The sequence below is a fragment of the Balaenoptera borealis genome, assembly GCF_965194805.1.
Source record: "Balaenoptera borealis genome assembly, chromosome: 2".
NCBI classification, from domain to species: domain Eukaryota; kingdom Metazoa; phylum Chordata; class Mammalia; order Artiodactyla; family Balaenopteridae; genus Balaenoptera; species Balaenoptera borealis.
The window spans coordinates 8,263,455-8,289,578 of record NC_138867.1 but is presented as its reverse complement, the minus strand read 5'-3'; the positions used below and the strand labels follow the sequence as shown (position 1 = coordinate 8,289,578).

General features: G+C 40.3%; 1 protein-coding gene across 7 annotated transcripts in view; it reads left to right on the top strand.

Moving 5' to 3' along the window:
- SEMA5A (semaphorin 5A) overlaps positions 1-26,124 on the top strand; it is a 506,976-nt gene that overhangs the window by 416,524 nt on the left and 64,328 nt on the right. For all 7 annotated transcript variants that reach the window (XM_082382606.1, XM_082382605.1, XM_082382601.1 and 4 more), the window contains one exon: positions 4,854-5,001. In XM_082382606.1, coding sequence (XP_082238732.1) covers positions 4,854-5,001 — 148 coding nt within the window. The remainder of the gene's footprint in view (positions 1-4,853; positions 5,002-26,124) is intronic.

The window sequence follows — 26,124 nt, the reverse complement described above, 5'->3', positions numbered from 1 at the left end:
TATCCAGAAGCTGCCCTCAATTTCTTGCCACCTGGGCCTTACGCATCTGACTGCTTACTACTTCAGAGCCAGCAAGGGAGAGAACTTCTTGAAAGAAGGACATTACACTGTTATGTAACATAGTCATGGGAGTGACAGCCTGTCATCTTTGCCATATTCTATTGGTTAGAAGCAAGGCCCAGGTCCCACCCACACTGAGTGGGAGGGGTTTACACAGGATGTGAATTCCAGGAAGCAAGGCTCATGAAGACCATGCTCGAGTCTTTCCACTGCATTACCAAAGTTAAGAGACCCAGGAACCAATGGGGGTTTATTATATGATTTTTCTTCGTCTTCGTGGGCAAGTTTACTTAATCCTGTGATGAACCAAAGTGATGCTGTTTGCAAGCCATTATCATCACTCTATCCTACTGGTTCCCTTAGCTTTCCCTTGGGGTAAAAAATAATATTATGGAGGACTCAATACATGTACAGTTTCTCTGGTGCCACAAAAGATTCCATTATCCCAGTGTGGCCCAGCCAAGGAACAATCACTTAAAGCAAACCAAGAAGAAAATAGTTCTAACAGTGCTCTGATTGGTTCAGGCTAACAGAGGTTTCAGTGAGAAACCAACATGGATTGAACCACCACAGAACACAATTTGTAGCCTGAAGAAATAAGACAAGGAACATGATATGGTATTGAAAGTCTAGTCTATACAGGATTATGAAAGACAATGCTCTTCACAGAGACTAGGTTTGTGGAACAATGGATAATTTCTGGAGAAATATTGCTGGGCTATTAATTCATTTTTAAATGCAAAATGAGAATGAGCAGTCATGGGCAAGATTAAAATCCTAATTTTTAATGCATCATGAAATGCATCTGTGACTGTCAGCGCTTTAAGATGCTAGAGGTCCAGGAGAGCAAATAAAATTTCAAAACTGTCTAGCTTATCATTTGGTAAAAGCCAGCCGTGTGTTAAGGACCAGAGAATGAGGAACCAGTGGCTGGTCTACTGTGTAGCTATTTTATCCATAAATTAATAAAAATCCTTGCACACCCAGAGTCACCAAGGTAACTAAGTTTAGACGCCCATTGTTGTTTGTAACACTAGAGGCCCAAGCAGCAGTTTAACAAGAGGTACGTCTCTCAGCGGCATGTGTTTGTTGGGTGAAGGAGTTAGGGGGGCAGAGCGACAGTACTCCCTTGAAATTGCAGAGAATCCAGAGTTAGGAGCTTGTAAGGGCTTAGCTTCTGAGCAGACTCTCCCAGATTGAATTCGTGAGTGAAATCCAGACATAAAGGGACAGACTGGCAATTTCTAGTTCCCTCTGACCTCCCTTGCAGAGGGCGACAATCACATATCCTGGTGTGCCTTTTGTCATAGGACTACTACAGAAAGAGAAAGAGAAGGGGGAAAGCAAATTGTTGACCACCTAAAAATGAGGCCAAGTAAATCATTTATAACACTGGTTGAAATTTCTATGCTACACGCAGTTATCAAATTCTCCAGCTGTGGACTTTCAGCTGTAATAATACACTGAGCGTATTCAAGGGAGGGCCTGCTGTAGGCAGAGATGAGGAAGGATTTATGCACTATGATTTATTTTGCTGTGGGGAAGTGGGAGCTCAGTTGCTGTGCCTTTTATTAAAAGTCGAGGGTTTTATAAGTATTTTTAGTAAGATTTTCCTTTGCCCTCCCTACTCTTATTGTCGGTTTGTTTTTGTTTCTGCAAGCTGAAGTTCATGTCAAGGAGTCGAGGACGTCCAGATCTTTTTAAATATGGGCAAAATCACCTTGGAAACAGGAGGTGGCCTTCTATCCACAATGAGAGAAGCTACACATGGATATTTTGAATTAAATGCTGAAAGTTCTGATGTTCTGAGTTTTCTTGACTTACTTCTTCCAAACGCGTTCTTAAAACAAATGGCAGTTGCCTCACAGAACAATCCTTGCACCAACATGTATGCTAATAATCACTAAGGAGTCAGGATGCTTTGCTTTACTTATGGTAACTCTACACATCTGCACAGGCTTCCTGAGGTCAGATGCTTTTCATCTATTGTGTCCTCAGTGTTGTTTTGGCTCTTCTATCTAGAGGTCACACTCTCTTAATTAGAAGCCTCCTTCCCCTTCCTTCCCACATGTGAAACTGTCCAGAGTCCTGAGCTCCGAGACTCAGGGCCCCAGAGGACTATCTGTCTTAAACAATCAAGCACACAAGGAAGAGCGATAACTATTCAGTTCCACTGGCTACTCTTTCACGTGGAGATTTAGAGACCTAACCATTTTCCTGATTGGTTCTCGACTCTCTGAAGGCTCTTTCCGCTGTGAAATATCGACCCTCTCTCCCTAGAAGTAAGCATGCCTCCCACTTTCATTGGAGAGGCTGACTTTGGACTCTGCTGTTTACTTATTTGCTTTTCTGTACGTCCACACAGCTGCCGTCTTATTCCCATTCTACCAGATGCCATGGATGTGATGTTCCTTCCCTTCTCTTGCCATCACCATCCTCTTTGTCCAACTTGGGCTATCTCTCCCTCAGGTGGCTGGCATCTATACCCTCCTGGCCGGCATCTGCCCCATAAACTCCTCCTGCACGTGACCCCTCACCCTGAGCCTTTGGAGGCTCAGACCCCTCACTCAAGCATGGAGCGTTCCCCTCATCTCAGGGGCACCAGCAGGATGATGAGACGCCAACTTCTGTAGTCCAGCCTTCACTCTAACTCTGACGGTGCTATTTTGTCTCTGGAGCTTGGTGGGATTTCCTTGCTTCCTTGCAAATAAAGTTCAAGTTCTTCCACCCTATTTGTGTAAAGAGAGATCATTCCACTCCTTTCGCCTTTTTCTATTCACGTCTCCTCCATCACCTTTTTGCGTCACTCTTCCCGCTCCTACCTTCTGTTCTTTTCCAGAATGCTCACTCTGCTTCATCCTATTGACTCCCTTCAGCTTGGCCTGGCTTCTTGCTTTTCATGGCTGTACCTGTTCCGGAATCCATCACATTCTTCATTGAATGTCCCTGGTTTGATGGGAAGACAGTTGAATCGTTATCAACATTGGCTGTCAGGAAACTACGCTCCCCGAATTACCTCTCTTACATTCTGGGAATCAGCTGTTTACCTGTATGTTTTGCTCATTAAGATAGATAGTGTTTTCTGACTATGGAGAATAGTATGGAGTGTCCTTAAAAAAATAAAAAAAGAATTGCTATATGATCCAGCAATCCCACTCCGGGGCATATATCCAGAAAAAAACTCTAATTCAAAAAGATACATGCACCCCAGTTCGTAGCAGCACTGTTTACAATAGCCAAGGCATGGAAGCAGCCTAAGTGTCCATGGACAGATGAATAGATAAAGAAGATGTTGTATACATATACAATGGAATACTACACAGCCATAAAAAACAATGAAATAATGCAATTTCTAGCAACATGGATGGGCCTAGAGATTATCATACTAAGTGAAGTAAGTCAGAAAGAAAGACAAATACCATATGATATCACTTACATGCCGAATCTAAAATATGACACAAATGAACTTATTTACAAAACAGAAACAGACTCACAGGCATAGAAAACGAACTTAAGTTACTAAATGGGAAAGGGAGGAGGGATAAATTAGGAGTTTGGGATTAACATATACACACTACTACATATAAAATAGGTTTAAAAAAAAAAGGACCTACTGTATAGCACAGGGAACTATATTCAATATCTTGCAATAAACAATAATGGAAAAGAATATGAAAAAATATATATATAATGTATATTTTATATATATGTGTAACTGAATCACTTTGCTATACATCTGAAATTAACACCGCATTGTAAATTAACTCTACTTCAATAAGAAAATAAAGATAGTGTGTTCTATCCTGCACATCCTGGACTTGGGTCTGTTTCCCTGTATGCATCTCAGGTTGGACACACCTGTGATAGGGAGGTACTCTTTGTGCTTTTGAGCACTTAATGAGACACAATTGCCAAATGTGTCTCACTAAGTTTGGCTACATTCAGAATAACATCTTCTTCCCTATGAGCTGTAAACCTGCGCATTGCCAGGTTGTTTCCTTCTTATTTTTTGTTTGTTTCCCTCACTTTGCTTTATTTCACTTGTAGTATTAAAGACGAGGAGAAATTTGATCCTTCTAAGGCTAAGGAAAGCCATGTATATTTGGCTAAAAGTTCGCAGTATGAATGTACGTGTAGAAGTATAGTCAATCACTAAAAAATAGGACTAATTGTCAATAGTAATTCAACTGTTTTTGGGTAACAGGTGGTCATCTAAATTAAGGTAGCTAGACATCATTCTGAGAGTCTACAAATAAATTTAAAAATACAATAACTTGGCAGTATGTGACTTGAAGCTTCATGCTAAAATTAGACTAACTTTTCTTTTACTCATATTAGTAGGATTATGGGCCTTATTTGATTTGACGATGAGAAATGAATTCCAAATACAATTTGCTGCCTTTATATTCATAACCTACTTTATCTTTCAGTGTTTATGTTTAGAAGATAAACTCCCTACTTAGGTATTTTCTATGTGTTCTCATTTTCTGAGTGTCTATTTGAAGGGTTTTTTGTTTGTTTCTCCTCTAATTGGCTGCACAGGAAGATCCATCCTGCATTGTGAGTCCAGCATTTTCCTCGTTGTCTCCCGCGCATCCCATTGTCTGTGCACACACAGCATGGCCAGCGCCACATCCGCCTCCTTCCCTGGGTGACCACCCGGAACACGAAACGCCCCTCACGCGGAGCATGCCCATGGGTTCAACATCCCGTGCAGGGCCAGAGAGTAGAAAGCCTGTGGCCTCACATTCCACTAAACCCTTGCTTTTTTCCTCTTGGTTTCCTCATTACAGATACTGCAATGAGCATCTGCTGTGCCCCCCACACATGTTCTGGACAGGCTGGGGTCCCTGGGAACGGTGCACAGCACAGTGTGGAGGTGGCATTCAGGCTCGCCGCAGAACCTGCGAGAATGGTCCTGACTGTGCGGGCTGTAGTGTGGTGAGTAGTCCTCCTCATCCCCAGCCCACAGTCTAGAGCTGGGAGTCCAGAGTCAGCACACACTAGATGCTCTGCAAACACAAGGTGTTCTGCAAACACAAGGTGTTCTGCAAACTGAATGCTCTGCAAACACAAGATGTTCTGCAAACACTAGGTGCTCTGCAGGGACTAGGTGCTCTCACACACTAGATATTCTGCAAACACAAGATCCTCAGCAGACACTAGATATACTGCAAACATTAAGTGCTCCATAAACATGACACATCCAGGCACTAGATGCTGTGAATCACGTAAGTCTTTCTGGTTAATGAGAATGTCTGGAGGAGATACTGGAAATTCAGAGTATCCTGAAGGCTGATTGGAATAAATATTCTCATATAAGATACACTGCCCCAGGAGTTTTCCAGTTCTCATTTCTGAGCTAGTACAGAAACTTCAGTCTGCTTAACTCTGGGCACTATATTTGGTTTGGGAAATGGGATACGGTCGTCATACTGGGCCCGCGCTAAGTTATAAAATGCGGACAAACCGGAGACACTGAGGATTGAGAAACTTTATGGGGCCATTGTCAGAGCACATTTGGTGCCAATTCTGAGGGAATAAAAGACAAATGATGGTTTTGTTTTTCTTCTGCCTTAACGGGTCCTATTTCCCTTAGCACTTTAGACTCTCAAATAAAATTCCACTTGTGCAAAGGCCTGTTGTTGCTTGTCCTGTGTCATCTGTCAGAATGATTGAGCACCAAAGGCTGCTGGGCTTTTACTTTATTTGCCTGCCCCTGGTGCTGGCCCTGCAGAGTGGCTGCAAAGACAGTGCAGGTGTTTTGGTGGAGAGGTTCAGCCTGAGAAGGTCTTGCTTGGCGCCCTTCCTCACTGGTCTTCCAGTTGGTCTTTGCAGCAATTTTGTAACGTTGGCTCATGAGGCTTAGGAGGTTTCTGTGTGGCTGTAAAGTTTGTTTTTGTGAGATGCAAAGACCACACACTCCAGATAGCCTTGGGAAATTTGGAGAGATGAAGAGGATTATTAGATGCTTTGCCAGATATTACGCCCAACCCAAGGAGATTTCTGTTATTGGGATTTGCAATTAGATTTCTTCCCCTTTGCACTGGCAAAGTTTGCAGTAACTTTAATAGAATCTATCACTGATTATAGAGGCACTTCTTTCCAGGTCACCCTGAACTAACTTTCAACCAAGGAAAATCTTAGCATCCAGTTTCGGATGACGTATTTATTGATATTTCAGATGCTAAGATTTTAAATTATTTATGAAAATGTGACAGGTAAATCTGTGAACATTCACATGTTCTAGGAAAACAGTTCAAATGTGGTAGATTTATTCTTTGCTGAAATATATCAGTCCTGTTCCCGGTGGCTCGACATCTAACACTGGGATCTCCACTCCCATATCAAGGTTTGTCTCCTCTGCTGGGAAACCACAGGGATGGATGACTTGAGTTGATCTTGCACTTTAGTCTCTAAAACTCTGCAATACGAAGAACTCAGAAAACGTTTCAAGTCATTCATTTTCTTATTGCAAACTGACTTCAATTATTACATTTAAAAACAGTTTAATGAAAGAAAAATTACATTAAGGAAAGAGTAGCCTATCTCCTACGTAGTCACTGGAGTATGTGTGTGTGTGTGTGTGTGTGTGTGTGTGTGTGTGTGTGTGTGTGTGTGTGATACATATGATTATAAATGTAAAAGCTGAATGTCTTTCCAAAATGTTCATGTATTTTGGCTTTATTTGTGTCTAAATTTACAGAATTATGGTTTATGAAAAAAATATAACATCAGTTTTCAAATCCAGAGGAATATCATGAGTGTCTCTAAGAAGTCTAATATAAGTTTTTAGGTATTTTAGTTTAGTTTTCTTTTTCTTCCCCACCATAGTTAATCTACTGGCCATGTCATTCCAGGAAGGTGTTATTAGGGTACACTGGAGCAATCTATTCTTTTTTTTTTTTTTTTAATTACTTATTTATTTATTTATTTATGGCTGTGTTGGGTCTTCGTTTCTGTGCGAGGGCTCTCTCTAGTTGTGGCAAGCGGGAACCACTCTTCATCGCGGTGCGCGGGCCTCTCACTATCGTGGCCTCTCTTGTTGCGGAGCACAGGCTCCAGACGCGCAGGCTCAGTAATTGTGGCTCACGGGCCCAGTTGCTCCGCGGCATGTGGGATCTTCCCAGACCAGGGCTTGAACCCGTGTCCCCTGCATTGGCAGGCGGATTCTCAACCACTGCGCCACCAGGGAAGCCCAATCTATTCTTTTACGATAGAAGCACAGCATTTATTTTTTTCCTGCATGGTTTTTTTTTTTTCTATTTATTCCAGTTTCTGTCTCTTCTAAGGCAGGAATGCCAAATGAGGAACATAAGCAGAATGAAGGAGGGGCTTGGTTTCTCTGGATTGCTTACCAAATGTATCCTATCAATTCAATTCCTAAGATTTTTTTAAAAAAATTAATAGGTATTTAAGTAAAGTAATATGTTGATCATATTCTAGTTGCAGTTTAGAAATCTTTGGCCACGAAGTATGTTCGTTTTTGATGTTTTGTCTTGTACCAAGATAGTGGCACACAACACTGTAAATCAACTGTACTCTAATATAAAATAAAAATTAAATTAAACATTAAAAAACAGAATTAAGAAACAAATGTAAGGACATTTTAAATTGGAAAAAATGGTAGTGGCTGTAAGTATAGGTAATTTGTGGATTTTGGATTCATGAAATTGATTATCTGCTTGCCGGTATCTGGCTGGATGACAAGTCAGGTGATATCTCTGAGTCTCTGTCTCCCCCACTAAGAAGAGGGTGATCATTCATCCCTCCCAGAGCTGCTGTATCAAGTGCGGTGGTGCCCGTGACGTTCAGCCACAAGGTCTCACCTTCCCTGTGAGTTCTCTTTCCTCCTCTCATTCCTTTAATTGTTATTCCTGGGCTTCAGCTGCTTCTCTGAGCCCAAGCTTATTACAAATGACTGTATACTAATGGAATGTTATTTACACGGTAAAGGACAGCTTTGTGGACAGTATAACAACTTGAATTTCCTGAGCACTACAGCAGCCAATAAAAAAAGAGTTGGTTTCAAGTTCAGGTATGAACGGGATAAAAAGACTTGAGAAACTTTTCTTGCTCCACCATTTTTAAACTGAAGTTTCATGAAAAGATTTCCCATATTTCACCCGTGAAATTCACACATCCTTGTCTTTGATGAAACCTCCACGCCTTTATTTAAATCTCAGTAAGAGATGGTCAGTTCGGACAGTTAAAGACCCTCATTGAGAGCCATTTGTTTTTTCTGTGAAACTCTGTTCTTAAAGTTCCAAATGTTGATATCTCTTGACAATTGTGATTTCAGTTCTTTTGGTTAAATATGTAGAAGTGGGCTTGCTGGGTTGTATGGTAGTTTTATTTTTAATTGTTTGAGGAACCTCCATGATGTTTCCAATAGTGGCTGCATCATTTTTTTGCATTCCCATCCAAAGCATGCAAGGGTTCCAATTTCTCCACATCAGAAGAATTGAAATCAGGATCTTGAAAAGCACTCTGCACTCGCATGTTCATTGCAGCACTATTCACAATAGCCGGGATGTGGAAACAACCTAAATGTCTATCTACAGATGAATGGATAAAGAAAATGCAGTATAGATGTACAATGGAATGCCACTCAGCCTTTAAAAAAGAAAGAAATTCTGCCTTATGTGGCAACATCAACAAACCTCGAGGACATTAAGTGAAATTGGTGCTAGAAGTGAAATTAGCCGGTCACAGAAAGACAAATACCATGTGAGCCCACTTACGGGAGGTATCTGAAATAGTCAGATACATAGGATCAAAGAGTGCAAGTGTGGTTGCCAGAGACGGCATGGAGGGGGAAATGGGGAAATCAAGTTTCATTTAAGCAAGATGAACACGTTCTAGAGGTCTACTCTCCAACATTGTGCCTTCTGTCAACAATACAGTACTGAACCCTGAAAAATTTAAGAAGGTGGATCTCATGTTAAATGTTTGTCATGTTTACCATGACAAACTAAAATAATAAAAAGTAAAGTTAAAGAAAAGTAAGTTCCAGATGTTGAAGGCTTGGGGGCCCATGGAGCCTTGGGTTGTTTGGGGAGCTGATTGACGCACACGGAGGGAGGGCCTGGATCTTTTGCAGTCAGTTAATTGTGTGACTCCGAGGCCCACCCACTATCCTCGGGGCCCCTGTCTTCCTCCGCGAAGTGCAGGGCAAAGCCAGCTAGAGTCCAAGTTCCCTGGCCCTGAAATGACTGATTCTGTGATTCTGGTACCCCTTCTCTGGCCTCTGATGAGTTTGGAATGAGATACATCAGGACACTTAATGGACAGGCATTTTCCCCCACTTCCAAGTAAGCTTGTCTAGAACCCACAGGAGTGCTGGGTTCCTCCGGTCCCCGTTGCTCCTCCCCAGCTCTCCACAACATCCCTTCACGCCTGTGGCCTCCCAGAGCGAGTAGGCAGGTGAGAGAGGAAAAGCCACCCCCCAGCTCTGCCTCGGAGTCGGCAGGACAACTGGGGCCCTGTTCCGCGTCTCCAGGCTGCATCCTCGAGTGCAAACACCTGGCTGTCTCCGAGGATACACAGAATGTATGAGATACATGTCTATATATCCTAGCTCAGTGACAAAGCAACATAGGCAAACAGAAATAGAAATTGTCACCATCGTTATTGGCATCAAGTCACAGTCTCCAGGAAAATTTTTCTATTCTTGAATAATATACCATTAACAAGTCACATTTTATGTTTTTCTATTTAAAATGACTTTTATATTAATATTTGTAGAATTTGTATTTATATAGATATATAAATTTATATTAAATATAAATTATTTTATGTTACCTATATTTGGCATATGTGTTTCGCTTTTAACCTCTTTTGATAATATCTGGTAACCATAATGATGATTGTCAGATCAAGTCTTATAAATCCTAACTTACTGCCTAATGTCACATGAATTACTGAAATGAGGTTATCATTAGACAAACTTGAGTTGTTATCCAGGCATGTTATGATAGACTGGACCCCTGTGTCCTATAACAAAGTGCTCACAGTAACCCTGGATGGCAATAGAAATAAGGAGAAATGACGTTCTTTACTGAGCACTTGCTGAGAGCTGGATGCAATCTATCTGCTCTCATTCTGTTACAACTCTGTAAGTGTGACTCTACTACACCAGTGCTTATGGATGAAGGAAAGTGAGACAGCCCAGGCTAAAGTGCCAGAGGGTACTGAGCCTGCCCCTAAAGGGGTGGCCCTCAGGGAGAAGTGGCACCATTTTGCTCACTCTTTCCCTTCTACCTGCGAGAAGATGGGCTGAGAGAGAGGCTCAGGGTCTGTTCCAGGTCCCACTGCTGGGATTCAAGCCTAGATCACAGCAGTGACTTAGAAGTTCGAGGTTATAATTATTTTACGTAAAATTATTAGATCATTTTAGAATAGCCACTTGGGGCTTAATTATCTTTGGCATATTTTTGTTTCATTTTTAACCTTTTTCGGTCATATATGATAGCCATGATGATCATTGTTATATCAAGTCTTACAAATCCTAACTTACTGCATGATATCAAATGAAATGTTGAAAGGAAGCTATAACCAAGCACACTGGAGTTATTATTTAGGTGTGTTATGATAGAAATTCTGTGTTACATAATCAGATAATTAACTTTTATTGAGCACCTACTGCCATGCAGTGTACTAAGAGTGGTCAAAATAGATTATGTTTATTTTCCCTGTGTCCCTGCCAGGCAGTTTTCATTATTATCTCCACTTGGAGATGGGAAAACTCAACTTGAGAAAGATGAATGAACTTAGCCAGTACCCAGCTGCTAGTGGGTGACTAGGCCAGCATTTGAGAACTGGTTCTTTGGGCACAAATAGAATTTAATGACACAACTACATTTGCATAATATTTTTTTGGTTAATGTTAAGTAATAAATGATAAGATTTTATTTTTCTTTACTCTTATTAAGTACAAAGTGTATCTTAAAAGAAGGAGGAGGTTTTTTTTTTTTCCATAACGCTTGTCTTCTTCATTAGCACCCTTGATGTCCATAATATTGCAATAATATCCTTTCTGCCAACCATGAAAGTTCCATTAATAGATTCTCATGAGCATGGAAATTAATTGAAGTTGAACTCACAACCCAAATCTTAATTATATGTTTTGTTTGAAAATTACAACGCAAAAAAGGAAGAAAGACAAAATGTTATAGTATGTAAATAGAATTGCTTCTCAAATTAATGCAACTCGGAATTCCCTCAAATGTTTAGCAGACGTGTGAAAGAATAAAGCTAAAGACTGTGTCACATACAGCAAAGATTATTCAAAAGCAGAAACAGACTTAGTCCTGCCAGCACTATATTTATTACTGAAATATCACACACGGTGTAAAACAGTTGACAAAAGCTGTGATTTCACATATCAGCAGGGAGCTTATAGGAGAGATATCTATATCCTAGATACAAAAGAACTGGACCACAGAAGCCCCTGAAGGGTCTAGAATAAAGACATTAAAACCAATACATGCTGTCAAAGGGATTCCGTGAAGGTTAATCAGAGTTGATATGACACGCTAACACTTGTTTGGGTCAAGTAATGGCACCGGTCAAGTAATGGCACCATGGATACATTTAGAAGCAAGTAAAACCTGGCAGTTGGAAGTTTAAATAGGTTGTAATGTATGAAAATAATGACAATATTACAAAAATAACTTGTTTTTGTGTAGCACAGTGGAGTTCACAAAATATTTAGAGAAATGTCATCTCATGTGTTCCTGGATTTCCAAATAAGAAAATCTGGGCCCAGAGAAAATAGTTGATGGATGCGAAACCCTGCGGTTGTCAGAGCAAGACCCTGGGTCCAGGTCTTCTGCCGCTAAGGAGCTGAAAGGTCCAGGATGCTGTGGCCTCCTCAGAAGATGCTAGAACAAGACCTGATTAACTGACAGGAGCTAATGTCCCCACCCACAAAGCCGGATCAGTTCAAAACGGAGTTATTAGAAGACTCATTTCCTTTTCTCCTAAATGATAAAGCTATCTTTACTGCCCCATTTTTTTTTTTTTTTTTTTTTAGTACTAAATTACCTTCAAGAGAATAATAACCTCCTTGCAATGGCACCTGCTTCTCTTCAGATGGGATAGCTGGCACCTCCTTTCTGCATAAAATATAGAGGAAACCTTAGCTGGGAGAGACTGAAGTTTTTAAACCTGAACAAGTAGTTTCTGAGTTGGCTGCTTGATGGTATGGGTGGTTCGTTTCCCTTGCACTCCGGTTTAGTGTTTCCTCAATTTTAAAGGTGGTTTTCTAGAGATCCACAGTCCTGCCGTGGAGGACAGGAACATTTTTACGAGGAGGTACATAGCACGTTTTCTCTTTGTCCAATTATGTTTGTTTGCTTTTGTTAAGTTTGTACAAGGTAAGCCCAGCTTATGCTAGATTGAGGTACTTGGACATTGCCAGTTTACATTAAGCTGTATGTGTTAGTTAAAGGGTTATTGTTTCACTTTGGACCAAGATCCATTTCTGCATGTTTATCTGCTGCCCCAGCAATACCTTGAAAGCTCGGTCACAGACGCTGACCTCTCGCCTGGGCTTCTTGCATGGGCTCCTCATTGAGCTGTCTGGAAGCTCTAGTTACTTTAATGAGCCAGTGGCCCTTCTGGGTTAAATACAGCTAGCTTTAGCCATTGTTTATGAAAATGCCATTTCATAATTCTAAAAAGGCTATTTTCTGAAGTACAATTTAATAAATAAAATTAAGTAAAAATCAAATAGTTGATTCTAAATCAGTGGAAACAATGAGAAGTTTTTATAGATAAAAATAATATTTTTCATCACTATCACTCTTCCACTGCACTGTGTTTATAAAATGCATTCACGTGTATTTCCACATATTCTTCTGCAAGGGGAATGATCGCTCTCCCTAGCTAAAACTGGCTGGATATTACACCTTCCGAAGCATGGGAATGCAAAATTGGCTTTCCTTTGTTATGTGAGATCTCAGTGAAGACCTTGCAAAGATGAAAGATTGTCAGTGTAAAAATGCCACATTTTGTTAAAAGAGGCTTGAGTATTTTGAAAAAGTTAATATAAGTACACAAAATCAAGTAGTAGTACCGTGGAGAGCCGAAGAAGTGTAAGCATTCTGAAATTTAGAACTGGAAGTTTGGTCATCAAGTTTAAGAATGATGTATGATGCAGATGGAGAGAAGAGAAAATGATGGATTGTAGGAGTTAATCCATCAAAAGTCTGCCTCTAGAACATAAAAATTATTCTACAATCTCTGGTAATTATAATTGGTGTGGAGATCTGGAGCATTTCACAAAAATGTTTTATTTACAGTGTTGGAAGTGTCTATTGCCCAGATTTCTTTGCAAAGAATCAGGTTTGTTTCTGCCTATAACAATTCAAATACAGTGATTGCAAAGTTAGTTGAAAAGAGAAGTTTTTCATGAATAGAGGTTTTCTGTTGTAAAAGTGACTTAAGTGAGACAGACAGACACACACACACACACAAATTCTTCCTTTACAGTTTACCAATAAATTCCATGATAAAGATTTTCCAATACCTGATATTAAAATACCTAAAATTTACTTATGGAAACACAGTAACCATATTCTCAGCCATAACAATTTCCACTAAATGGCCATGAGCTTAAAAATCTTTTGTAGGCCTACTCAAATACACAGTACACACAGAAGAAACTGATTTTCTAAAGGCATAAATAAATACTCAGCTATAGGAAACCCAGGCCTCTTTTAAATGATGCCAGATTTTTACCTGCTACAAAATGAGTAATTAAATGTGGCTTTCTAAATTTAAATCCTTAGTAGAAGTTCCTATAAAAACAATCAGGGAATAGTCTTTTCCAAATGCATTTTCAGTCTCTGTAGGCCTGTTGACACTCTGGGCTAATCGTGGATTATCCACAGAGAACACTCCGGGGGTCGTTTAGTCGATTTGATGTCTCTGTCAATTTGGACACTTATTTTTGGTCAATTTCTGTAGCTCACCTTGTCTTCTTCTAGTTGCGCCGGGCACTTGCCACTGCAATTAAAGAGAACACTCTCTTGGAGTCTGAACAGGCTTTGCTTGTTCATAGTTTTTAAAAAGCAATTTAGTTATCCTGTCAAATTGGGCTTTATATGATGTGCTGTGTTGCCGTCCTTCTCATTTGGAGTTGAGGACTTCCTGTCCTCCATGTGCAGTTTGTAGCATCAAGGATGCACTATTGCATTTGGGTATTTCCCTCCCCGCCCCCCCAATTTTAAAAAATCACATTTCAGTCCAACACCTCACTGCACAGGCTGGGGCCATGTTTCCGGGAGATATTTTCATATCTTACAGTATCTTGAGCCATGGCTGCATGAGAACATTCTGTCCATCCAGCCATCCCAATCTGAGACCCGTGGTTCTACTTGAGACCAACTCTGCTCAACCAACTGATGGGAAAGATGGAAGGAAGCCGGGGTCTGATCTACTGTAGGTTCTGTGTTATAGAAGCCAACATACTGCCTCAGCTGACTCATTTCTAAAATCCCCTCTAAAAGCAAGGAAATAAACAAGCAAACAAAAGCCTGGGGAGACATCCCTCTGATCGGCAAAGCCTTTTGTCATTTACTTAATTGATTGTGCCTCTTGTGGTGCTGACTCAGGTTTGCAAGACCTGCATACATCACAGTCTTAAGAGATGTTTGCATGCACTCATACTAATGTAGCTAGAATCTGAGCATCTTAATTTTTTTTACTCATGTTCATGCCATTATTATTGAATAACTATTGAGCTTCTGCCCCATGACGGGCTCTGGGGATACCACAGTGATTACTCACTGTGGTATCCCCAGAGCCCGTCATGGGGCAGAAGCTCAATAGTTATTCAATAATGTAAGGGACTCATGGTTCCTGCTTAAAACTTGGGAAGGATTCTTCACTTGTGAAACTTAACCTGAACTGGTCTATGCACAAGTCTGTTCATTAGTTTGTTTTGGTTTGTGGGTGCTGTCGTTCAAAATATTCTTTAGTGCCAATTTTGATTTAGCAAGAGTGAGGTGTGTTGTAGAAAGGGTTCACATGTATGCTACTGCAGCCAGAGAGTTTTAAAATAAGTTTTGATCATATTATACTTGTCACTTGGTTTTATTCATGGCCTACAGTTCTTCCTTTTGGAGGAAGTAGCATAAGTGTTTAATTATATCAACAATATGTTTTAATTGGTGTTTTGCTTAAGATTTGCATTTCCTATTTTTTATTATTTCATCTGAGTGCCTCCAATGGAATTATTGAACATGTATAATTTCAGTTGTTAAAACAACACACATACATAATAATTTTCAAAGCAACTTGTAATTAAGTAAAGAAGGAAGTAACAGATGTTGGAACATGAAAAAAAAAATGGTTTAAAGCACTGAGTATTTTTCACAGATGCCGTGGTTTCTTTCTTCCCAAGTGGTATCCCTTTATTAATCCTCAAATTTTCTAAGAATAAGAGCCTAGCTCAGAACTCTTCTATGTGAATACAAGAAAGAATAAAGAAGCTACTTCTCCATTTAGATTTTTTTGTTAATATTTCTAAGTAGAAATACAAGGTTCCATTTAGAAGCTTTCAACATTTGTCAGAATAATTAAAAAGCTGAATTATTTTGCTCTGTGATCTAAGGATGCGCTATAATAACAGACATTCTTAGAACAGTTGTCTGTTCATTTCACTCCACGGCATGTTTTTTTCAAGGTCTGTTTGACATGCAGAATCTCATGAGGTTCTGGTTTGAAAGAAATAGTTGCAATAAAGGCTCTTGAAGATGGAGTTGGCTCGTACCATGTCACATTCTTGCATTATTATATAAGCCAAGCTGCGTGAGAAAGTCACATCCTACACACTACTATTTGGGATCTTGCTTCTATCATGATGTGAAAGGTTTTCCACATCTGTTCCAGTCTATCCTAGTCCCATGAAATTGCCCAGTTTACAACTATTGAAAGGCAGTCTTTCAAGGAAATAGAGTGTCATCATGTGGGAAAAAGAAATGGCAGTGGCTGTAAGAAATAAGCTGTGGAATCTACCTTATAAAATTATTCAGACTCCGCAGAAGCACATGAGCCATCGCCTCTCAAAAAAGAGAGAGACAAAAATAGCAGGGGCAAACAGATGGAATCCAGACATCAGGGCGAGCTCTCTGATGTTCGCCAAGCAGTTTTCCTTAGGAAGCTTATGTAATTGATTTCCTTCTCTTCTCTTCTTGCCGCTGCTAATAGCTTTTAGGGATAAGCCTTGACATCTGAAAATGAAGGGTGGAAAGGAACTCTGCCTGTTACATGAGTCGTGTTTGATAATTGATTTCCCTAAAGCTTGGTGTGATCTCATATGTAATTGTTAATTTCTAGACAGTTTTACATATGGAAGAAAAGAACATTCTCAATGGCTTCAGTTACTGGTTTCATGTCTTCCATTCTACCCTCTGTAGAATTTTCAGATCTTTTCATCTCTATAAGTAGTCAACGAAAAATGTTGACTATTTACTGTGTGTAAAGAACTGTACGAGGTCCTATGGAAGATGAAGGTATGCAGATGCATACAAGAAAACTCCGAACCAAGGGAGAAAAATATAAATCTAATGACCAGAATGTAAGGAAGAAGTCAGGAATGCCGATGGAACCATTAAGAGAAAACAATGAGTCCAGAGGAGGGAGAGGTTACCTCTGGCTGGCTGGGTCAAGGGTCCCAAAGGTGTGGCTAGGATTTGGCCAAGTTGAGATGGGAATGGGAGCTTCTTTATGAAAGAAACATGAACGAAGGCTGTGAATCAAAGGGCGTGGGGAATACACTGGGAGCCGTAAGTAGTGTCATTTGCGTGCTTGAGGATGCATAAAGGAATATGGCAAGACGCAGACAGGGAAAGTAAGGTGTTTCATTCCTGAAAGGTCTTGGGTATCAGACTAAAGGGCATAGATAGCCATTTGATGCTTACTTACTTGCTACTGCAGTTACATAATTGGGGCTAGGATAACTTTCTTGTGTTAATATTTCCACAATATAAATCCATCAGTGATTTCAAGCAGGTAAACCACATCATGTTTTCAATTATTTTTCCTTACAGCAAAAAAAAAAAAATCGTCTAGATTTTACTATCTAAAAGCAGCCATCTAATTGTAAATACATACCTGACGTTAGGCATGCAGATCTGTGTGGGGGTGTAGGTGTATAGTCCTTATTCTGAAATTTGCTACTTTCCCACAATCGTTATTTCAACTTTAGTACGTGCTTCTAAACCTAAAAAAACATAAATTAAGGTCAGTGTTGCCCCCAAATATGTCATAGAAACTTGAGTTTAGTCCTATTTCAAAGGGGAAAGTTCCATAACATTAATATGAGATAAATTAATTTGTTTTTAAACTTATTAATACCACAAAAGAAGATATTTGAGATTTTTAAAGTCAAGGACAATATCTATTTTATTTGTGATTGTATCCTCAATACCTAGCAGAGTGTAAGAAAATGAATAAATGAAACTAGTTATTAAATTTATGTACTAATTTTTTTAAAAGATGATGGCAATTTGGCAAAATGTTAGCAACATCTTTTCAAACGAAGTGATCATTCTTGTGCATTATATTGTTTTTGTCTACTCTTTGGTTCTTTCTTACAGTTTCTTATAAAGGAACATATTTTGTGGTTACTCTTTCACAGAGACTCTTCATACCCCAATGGAGCTGCCTTTCGTTCACATTTAATTTTTCTTTCCATGATATTAGCTTATGAACATTTCATTTCTTGTTCATATTCTTAAACTATTTTGAATTCTTCCTAATTAGTTTTACAAGGCTGCTCCAAACGAATCAAATTTAGCACTGAAAGCCAGTATGCCTGCAGTAATAGTGTATGAAGTTCATTAAAATTGGTTTTGATATTAGATTATACTTGGCAGTGACCTTCCAAGACCTTATCAGACCCCCATAGGCAAGACTTGAGTACATATGACTATTACAGAGCACCCAATTAGAAAAGAAAATCTGAATTTAATATTTTAAAGTTGCACAGATTCCAATATTGGAGCTCTCCTTTGTAAATAAGGAATTAAATGTAACGGCCCTGAGCTCTTTGCAGACCATCATCCTGCATGCTAGTCAAATGCTGCATTATTTCCCTTGGTGCACTTCATGCTCACAGTCAACGTTGAGTCGAGCTCTATTCCCTCGACAAGTGAGTCTTGAGCAACCATGAGTATGAGCCACAGCCTGGGATGTAGGCTGGGTGGAATGTGAATCTGGGTAAGTTGCTATTCTTGACCTCAAGGAGCTCTCAGCCTGGGACGAGAAATACTAACAACCCCATAACATCAACTCCTGGTAGACAGTGCCATATTGAAGATAAGCTACCGGTGTCCAGAGGATGCAAGGAGGCAAGCTTGCAATTTTCAGCCCCCTGTACACGGGATGGGTTTCCCTGGACAAGCCCCACCTCACTATTTTAGGAGAAGTCAGTTGGGTGTTTTAGGGGTGACTGAGAGTTAGGAAGACGAGTGCTCAATGGGACTTCGAATACAAATGGTGTCCCCATTAGTTTGCTCCAACAGGAAGGGTTGGCACTAGAATTGGCTGAGGCCCTGGCGTTTCCCCGAGGGGGCACGTTGGGGGGCCTTGCCTCTGGTACCCCCCACGTATCCACTGAGGAGCTCCCACCGTTTACCCTGCGGAATAGAGATCTGCCTAAGCATCTCCAGTGCATTTGTTATGTTTTCCATGCACTGTGGATCTCGTTGAAGCAAACGGGTCCTTTAGCCTGCACAGCCAGGAAACTGGAAATGTAAATACTTCTGGTCCATTGGGGTTGATTTTATATTTTGTAAACCCCAATTCCTGGGGCTGTTAAGGAGGTATCATTCCATGTGTGTGCCTTCGTGAGGATTTGGCAGCCTTTTGCTTGGGTGCATATATCTTAAATGACCTTCTCAGGGCCTCTCCCGCTCTCTCTTGTCTTGTTTGTCATCCTTGGTGCTCATACATCATATTATTCTTAGAAGTGACCCAGGGGTCACCGCATAATGAAAGGAATCTGGCCAAAGGAAATCCAATTCCATCCTGATACAAATTGTCAATTTTTAAAATTCTGACTCTTCACTTCTATCTTTTACTGAGATCTTGGCAAAAAAATATATAATCAGTAGAAATTGTAACTTTTTTCCCAGTACTCATTGTTCCTTGTTCTTTAGCAGAACTTACAATTTCCCTTTTGTTGCTTTTAGATTAATATTTGTGTAGGGGAGGCCTCTGAGTAGGTGTGGCTATGAGTTTACTACACATTTATCGGGTTTTGCCTCATTTGTTTGAAAGGAATCTTAATTAATTTTCAGCGTATGTACTCAAGTTAAAAAAGATAAGGGACTAGTGTTATAAAAGACATGTCTGGGAATTCCGTGGCGGTCCAGTGGTTAAGACTACACTTCCACTGCAGGCAGCACGGGTTCGATCCCTGGTCAGGGAACCAAGATCCTGCATGCTGAGAGACACGGCCAAAAAAAACAAAAAAAGGTTTACAATCTGGCACTTTGCAGACATCCTATTTATGTCTCAGTGGAAGACACAACTTTGCTTGGCACAGTTTTAAGTTGTCAGTCATGTCCTTGTAACTGGACCAGGGTGAAATCATTGGTAAGCCTGAATTTCGAGAAAGCTGGGTGATGCTTTTTCTGTGGTCCTCTCCACTAGAGAGGGGAGATTCCCCAGGGGGTTGGGGATACTTTGCGGAGAACACTGTGAGATTCCAAGCCACCAGCTGCAGATGCCCTGTCTCTGTGGCTCAGCCCTGCACCCTCAGCACCTTCTCGGTAGCTGGCACAAACTAGCTGCTCAATGAATTGTGTGAAAGGCCCTGGCAAAATTCAGATGAAGGGAGAACTGTCACAAATCTAAACCAGGAGCAGAGATCAAGCATTCTCTCCAGAGGTCCCCAAACAATCATCATATTTGCAAGAAGAGTCAGGTCTTCATCATTTTAAGCTGTATTTGTATCTCTCTCCCTCACTTAAACATTTGTGTCCCTTTTCTCGTGGCCACCTCTTTGAGTAGGGGAAAGGCATTAAAAATCAGAGCTAGTGGTGCCAGCTCATAGAGATGGTGGCAAGGATTCTGAGCAGTAGACAGAAAGGGGCAATTTGTTTAAAGGTGAGAGAACCCTGTAGCAAGTTCTCCCAAGATAAGATATCCAGTGGTTGAGTTGCTTGGTAAATGACGTTGACCTCGAGGGCTAGAAATGGATGAGCCCCAGAAGCACTGCTAACCTGTAAGGTGCCTTTGCGTGAAGTAGTACATATTTCCCCTTCTGAGGGTCACAATGGCCTAGGCTCAGGTCTTGGCAGGCAGCCAACATGTTCTTTTGCTCCTTCCTCTGGGGACAGACAGCCCTCTGCCAAAACTCATGGCTTAGGAAAAGATGCAGGCTGAATTTGAGCCCTCACATGCCCCTTTGCCAGGATCTTCTTTTGTGCAGTGTACATATTGTGCAACCTTAATTCATCAGACTTTATGTATACATATAAATTTTACATATATAAATATTTACATTGCACTTATATGTTCCTATTCATAGTATGACATTTATAATGATCAAATGGAGAATCTTATAAATAATGTATTTTATATTAATAAGATTAAGAAGAAAGAATGTCAGAGTCATTCCAATAGATGCAGAACAAATGTTTGATAAAATTCAACACTCATTCATAACAGTTTTTTAAAAAGTCAGCAGACAAAGCATAGATGGGAGCTTTTTTAACCCTACAAAGGCTACCTATTAAAATGATACAGCAAACACCATCACACATAATGGTGAAAGGTTAGAAGCTTTTCAATTAAAGTCAAAGAAAAGCCGTGGATTCCTGCCAGCACTGATAATGTTAATATTATTCTGGAGATCATGGCCAATTCAATGCAACAAGGCAAAGAAATAAGAGTTGTCAGGTCAAGGATGGGAATGATCTATCCCAAGGATTCCTGCCACCTCACTTACCTATGTCTCAAAGATCAGGGGCTACTAGTTAATGGCCAGTCGTTAGCTGTAGGCCAGACATTATTGTGTATTTGGCAAAGGACACCACGTTGAGCCCCTGTAGGTGGCACTGGGGGCAGGGCTGGTGCTCAGCTGGACGAGCTCCTGGCCCCTACCCCACTTGAACCATGGCCGCTTGATCTTTGTTTGTGTATTGTTTATTGATTGAAAGATTATTCCGTATTTTTAAAGATTTTGTGGACCGTTGAGGAAAAGTTATCAAAAATACAGGAGCTAAGGCTGGTTTTCAGATGCACGGACCCCGTTAGTGCCATATTTGATGGAGGAAGGGCCGGGAGGTCTTCTGCTGTGTGACAAGCAGCAAGTGTCCAGTGCTGAGCTAGAAACAGAACACGAGAACTAGGTAGCAGGTGTCTTCACAAATCACTGGAGACACCCCTGTGCAGGCAGGTCCTTGTGATCCTGCATCCTTCCTCTGTTACTTTCCAGGGCACAATGGTGACATGAAGGAGGGAGTGGTATTTTCAGGTAAATATAGGAGAATCATATGTTACAGTAAAGGCAGCAGCAGCAAAGGCAGAGAAGCCTGAAGCCACATTATGTATTTGTGGGTCTTTAAGACAGTGCCACATGGCTCAGATAAAGGCCACAGGATGGGAGGGGTTGAGCCAGGGCAGTGGATCTAATTTTCTGAGTCTGGAAAGCTGAGCACCTTGGGCTTTATCCTGCTGGTAACATGGAGTCACGGAAATGCAGTTAACACTAATTAGCCAGCGTTTGTTGAGGCTGCCGCCTCCACCATTCAAACTGTCTTACGGTAGAGCCTCCTCGTATACGACCTTGACTATAATTTTGTGAGATTATATATATATTTCATATATAACTGCATATTCTATATGTTAATACAAATTTAGGCTTCTAGCTGCTGGTGTCATTCCTGCCTGCCCATATAAACTCTTGTTTGAAAAAAACCGCACATCTCACTCCCCTGACCGTAATGTTCTGTCTGAATATGGGCTAGGACCTTTCATGGTATAATAAAGCCAAATAACCTCTAACACTGAGGAGTGATCTAAAAGAAGAAAACGAAACTTTTTTCTGTCACAACATAAGAGAAAACTTAGATGTCTATAGTGACCCTAACGTACCGCTTATTTTTCTTATTCAATATACTTATATTTGTAGGAAAATTAAGCAATTTAGAGATACTTCAGTCATATTTTGGAAGAACAGGCATTTTTATTCAGCCACCTTATGGTTTTTTCTTTGCCTAAATGAATATAAATTGAAGCAGAAAGCAGTCAGTAGTCTTGCTTAAATTTTACAATATTTCCTAGAAGAGAAAAAATGAATTTTAAAGTCATTCACAGTACAGAATCCTAAATATTTTAACTGGGACATTTTCTATAGTCCTGAAAGATAACTTTAAATAAGAAGCATCCCTGCTTTATTAAAGAAGCAACATTCTAGAACAAGAGACTTGTAACCACATTTATTGGTTTAGATAATCTTCATATAGGAACTTCCACATAAGTGACCTCCATTATAAGTTTTTCTATTTTCATATATATATATACATGCACACACACACATACAAGTGTGTTTATATAGTGACAACTGGGGGAAAGTTTTGTATGGCTAAAATCTAAGGAATGTACAACTTACGTCAGGATAAATATCTTTGACAAATATATGGATTTGACGGAATTTTACCCACTTAATAATTTGATCACTGTATTGTATATTAGGAATTTATAGATGTTCAACTTATATTTAAGTAGATGAAAATCCATAATGTAGATCCGTCTTTAAAAGTTGATTTGGACAATTATTTTTCATAGCAAACTTCTAGGTAAACTGTTTGGCATCATAGCCACATGTTAAGTATATTAAAGGCCAGAACTGTTTAACTTAAAGTTCGAACTTAACATCTAGAATGTCCTAATTCTACCGCAGCCCTCGTCGACGGAAAAGCAGCCACAGTTAACGCTGGCAGCCAGGGTCGGGCCACGTTTAGGAAGCGGGTGTGCACCAAGGTTTTGCTGTCCAGCCTTGTGGCACAGACTCCCAAGCCCTCACAAGTTCTGGCTGTTCTCTTTGCGCTGTGCTCCAATCAGCTTAATGATCCATTGTCCAGAATATCACATAGATGGAGGGAGGGAGAAAGAGGACCACGAGAAGAGGGGGCATAAGACAGCAGAGCTGTGCCCGAAAACTCAGGTTACGGAAAAAAAAAATTCAAGCAAATGTGAGAAATGTGTTTAGGCTCTGGAAAACAGCAACAGCAACAAACCGAATGCGTTAATAGTATTGTCAGTAATAAATAAATTTAATTATAAGCCCAAGACATCAATAAACCGTTAAATTAAGTTCTGGGAGAGAAGTTTATAAATCTTAGAAATAAATCCATCCAGAGCGGTCTTAGACAAATGATTGTGTTATGATGTTGTTACTTCATTTAGACAGATTATTCATTCTTGTGATAGTTTATGTGAGAAACATCATTCACTTTTGTGATAGTCTATTTGAAAACGATATGAGGAAAGTCGTTATATATTTATATTACCGCATTGAGATTGTACTCAACCAAGAGAGAGCAACGCCTTTATCCTCAGGTTGAAATGAGTCTCCTTTGCTGGGAGATTGGTGGTCTCTTGTGAATGTAGCTCCCAGCTTTGAGAGGAAAGCCAGTAGAGTAATGATGATCTGGAGACACCACCCAGGCCTTGGAATGACCCTTGGCCATCAGTTGTGACCACAGTCCTGAGCAGATTACTGTCACACTTTCTTCTTTTCATCAGGCCTGCTGCTGGGACCCTGTGCATACATTCTGAACATTTATAAAATTGGGGCATAACGAATTTTAACTTTATTAAGAAAAAATACGGACACATACCCAGCTCTTTTGGCAACTTATATTTTAACCTGTCGGTTTTTTATTTTCTGTAGTCAAAACTTGAAACTTTTCTTAAAGTGGATAAGATTGCACTGGATAAGTTTGTTTTGTATTAGCAGTGACACTGTACTATGAAGGCATGGATAATTTAGCCAGAATTGGTTGCTCAAGGCAGCTAAGCTGTTGGGTGGAGTAATACACCCCTCGGTATAAAACTGGTCGGTCTGTCAGACACAGAACCCCAGGCCCAGTGGCCCATGGCATTGGCCACAGTGTCAATTACTGTGTCCTCATGTGATTTAAGATTAAGTCCCCCCTGCATCTTAATTCCCATAACACATAGTTGGTGTGGGACTTAATGGCACTTTCACATGTCTACCTTGAACTTCCCCCGTTCATTTTCACCACTAACATCTAAGATCCCCTGAGGATGTAGCTTAGCATCTTGCACGAGGTATAGATGCTCCAACATGATTACTGGAATAAGGATTAATGGATGAGCGGATGGATGGATGGATGGATAACATGATACTTCTATTTTCATGACTGTGTTGTTCATTGAAAACATCATTTGTACAATATTACTTTGACTTTTAATTTCAAAAGTATAATTGTTTAAATGTAGGTACTTAGGACATTACCCATAATTTCTGGCAGGAAAGATTCATGAGGTAATAGAAACGTAGTTAATCTGAATTATAAGAAGAAAGTCATTTACACAACTTTATTTGAGGAACATAATTTCCCAAGGTAAATTGGCCAAAAGAAGACCAAAAAAAGGGTTCCTTGTGCTTTAAATTCTAAGCAAAGATGTTGATAAAACATATGTGTTTTTCATTTCCCAGATCCATTAAATGATGGGATCCCAGCTTAGGGAGCCAAAAGAATACCCAAGAGTTCTGAACATTTCCATACTGGTGAAAGGAAATGACAGAAGAACTTTGACCCTAGCAGTGAATGTTCCAAATGCATCATTCATGGTGTAGGAATTTTAGATTAAATAAATGCTCCTACTACTATCTTTTAGGACATGAAACCTTAACTAATTATTTAAGCAATGTGAACTGATAAAAAGTCAGCTTCATGTAAACTCAGTTAAGAACAAATTTCGAAGATAATTTTCTACTGGATGATCACATTACCAAGGGAGTGAAATGATGTACATGGAAACTTGGATGCAAGTTAAGTTTAAACTTTTTTTTGCCAGTTAGGTAAATCCATTCCCTTGTGTGTAACCTTGCTGGGATCATTAGGGGTTTTTGTGACCATCCGCATTTTCTTGGACAGAGGATGATTTCTCAAGATTGCTAGTGACCAACTTTGCAGAACCCCTAATATTTTCACGTTCTGCATCCCATCTTCATTTCCAGGCTTCTGTGCAGACCAAAGATGCCCCATATGCCAGGATCCCTGCTAATCACTGTGAACACCTTATCTTGTTAACACTCCCCGATAATTATGATGTGTTTCTTTTTATTTTATTTATTTATTTATTTATTTATTTATTTTTATTTATTTTTGGCTGTGTTGGGTCTTCGTTGCTGCACGTGGGCTTTCTCTAGCTGCGGCGAGCGGGGGCTACTCTTTGTTGCGGTGCGCGGGCTTCTCATTGCAGTGGCTTCTCTTGTTGTGGAGCACGGGCTCTAGGCGCATGGGCTTCAGTAGTTGTGGTACATGGGCTCAGTAGTTGTGGCTCATGGGCTCTAGAGCACAGGCTCAGTGGATGTGGCGCACGGGCTTAGTTGCTCCGCGGCATGTGGGATCTTCTCGGACCAGGCCTCGAGCCCGTGTCCCCTGCATTGGCAGGCGGATTCCTAACCACCGAGCCACCAGGGAGGTCCCAATGATGTTTCTTTATGTGCCCATTTTTCAGATGAGAAAGATGAGGCCCTGGGTTAAGGTTAAGACCTGGTGGCCTCTCCTGGTTATCACATAAGGCAATGAATTTGGAAATGAGCAGAGAGTCTCACAATAAGAACTGATTAGCCCACTTATAAATAAACTCAGACTGGAAGTCATTGGAGGAGGAAGACAAATGAAGTGCAGCTCCCTGTACATCATACACTTTCTGGGAAGCCGCCCACCAACAGACTTGAAGGAGAGGGATATTCTAGATGGCTTTCCTGATTAGAACATGGAGTCAAGTGGGCTAAAGATTTTATGAACGTAGGACTGCATCCTCAATCTTTTAAATCCTGCT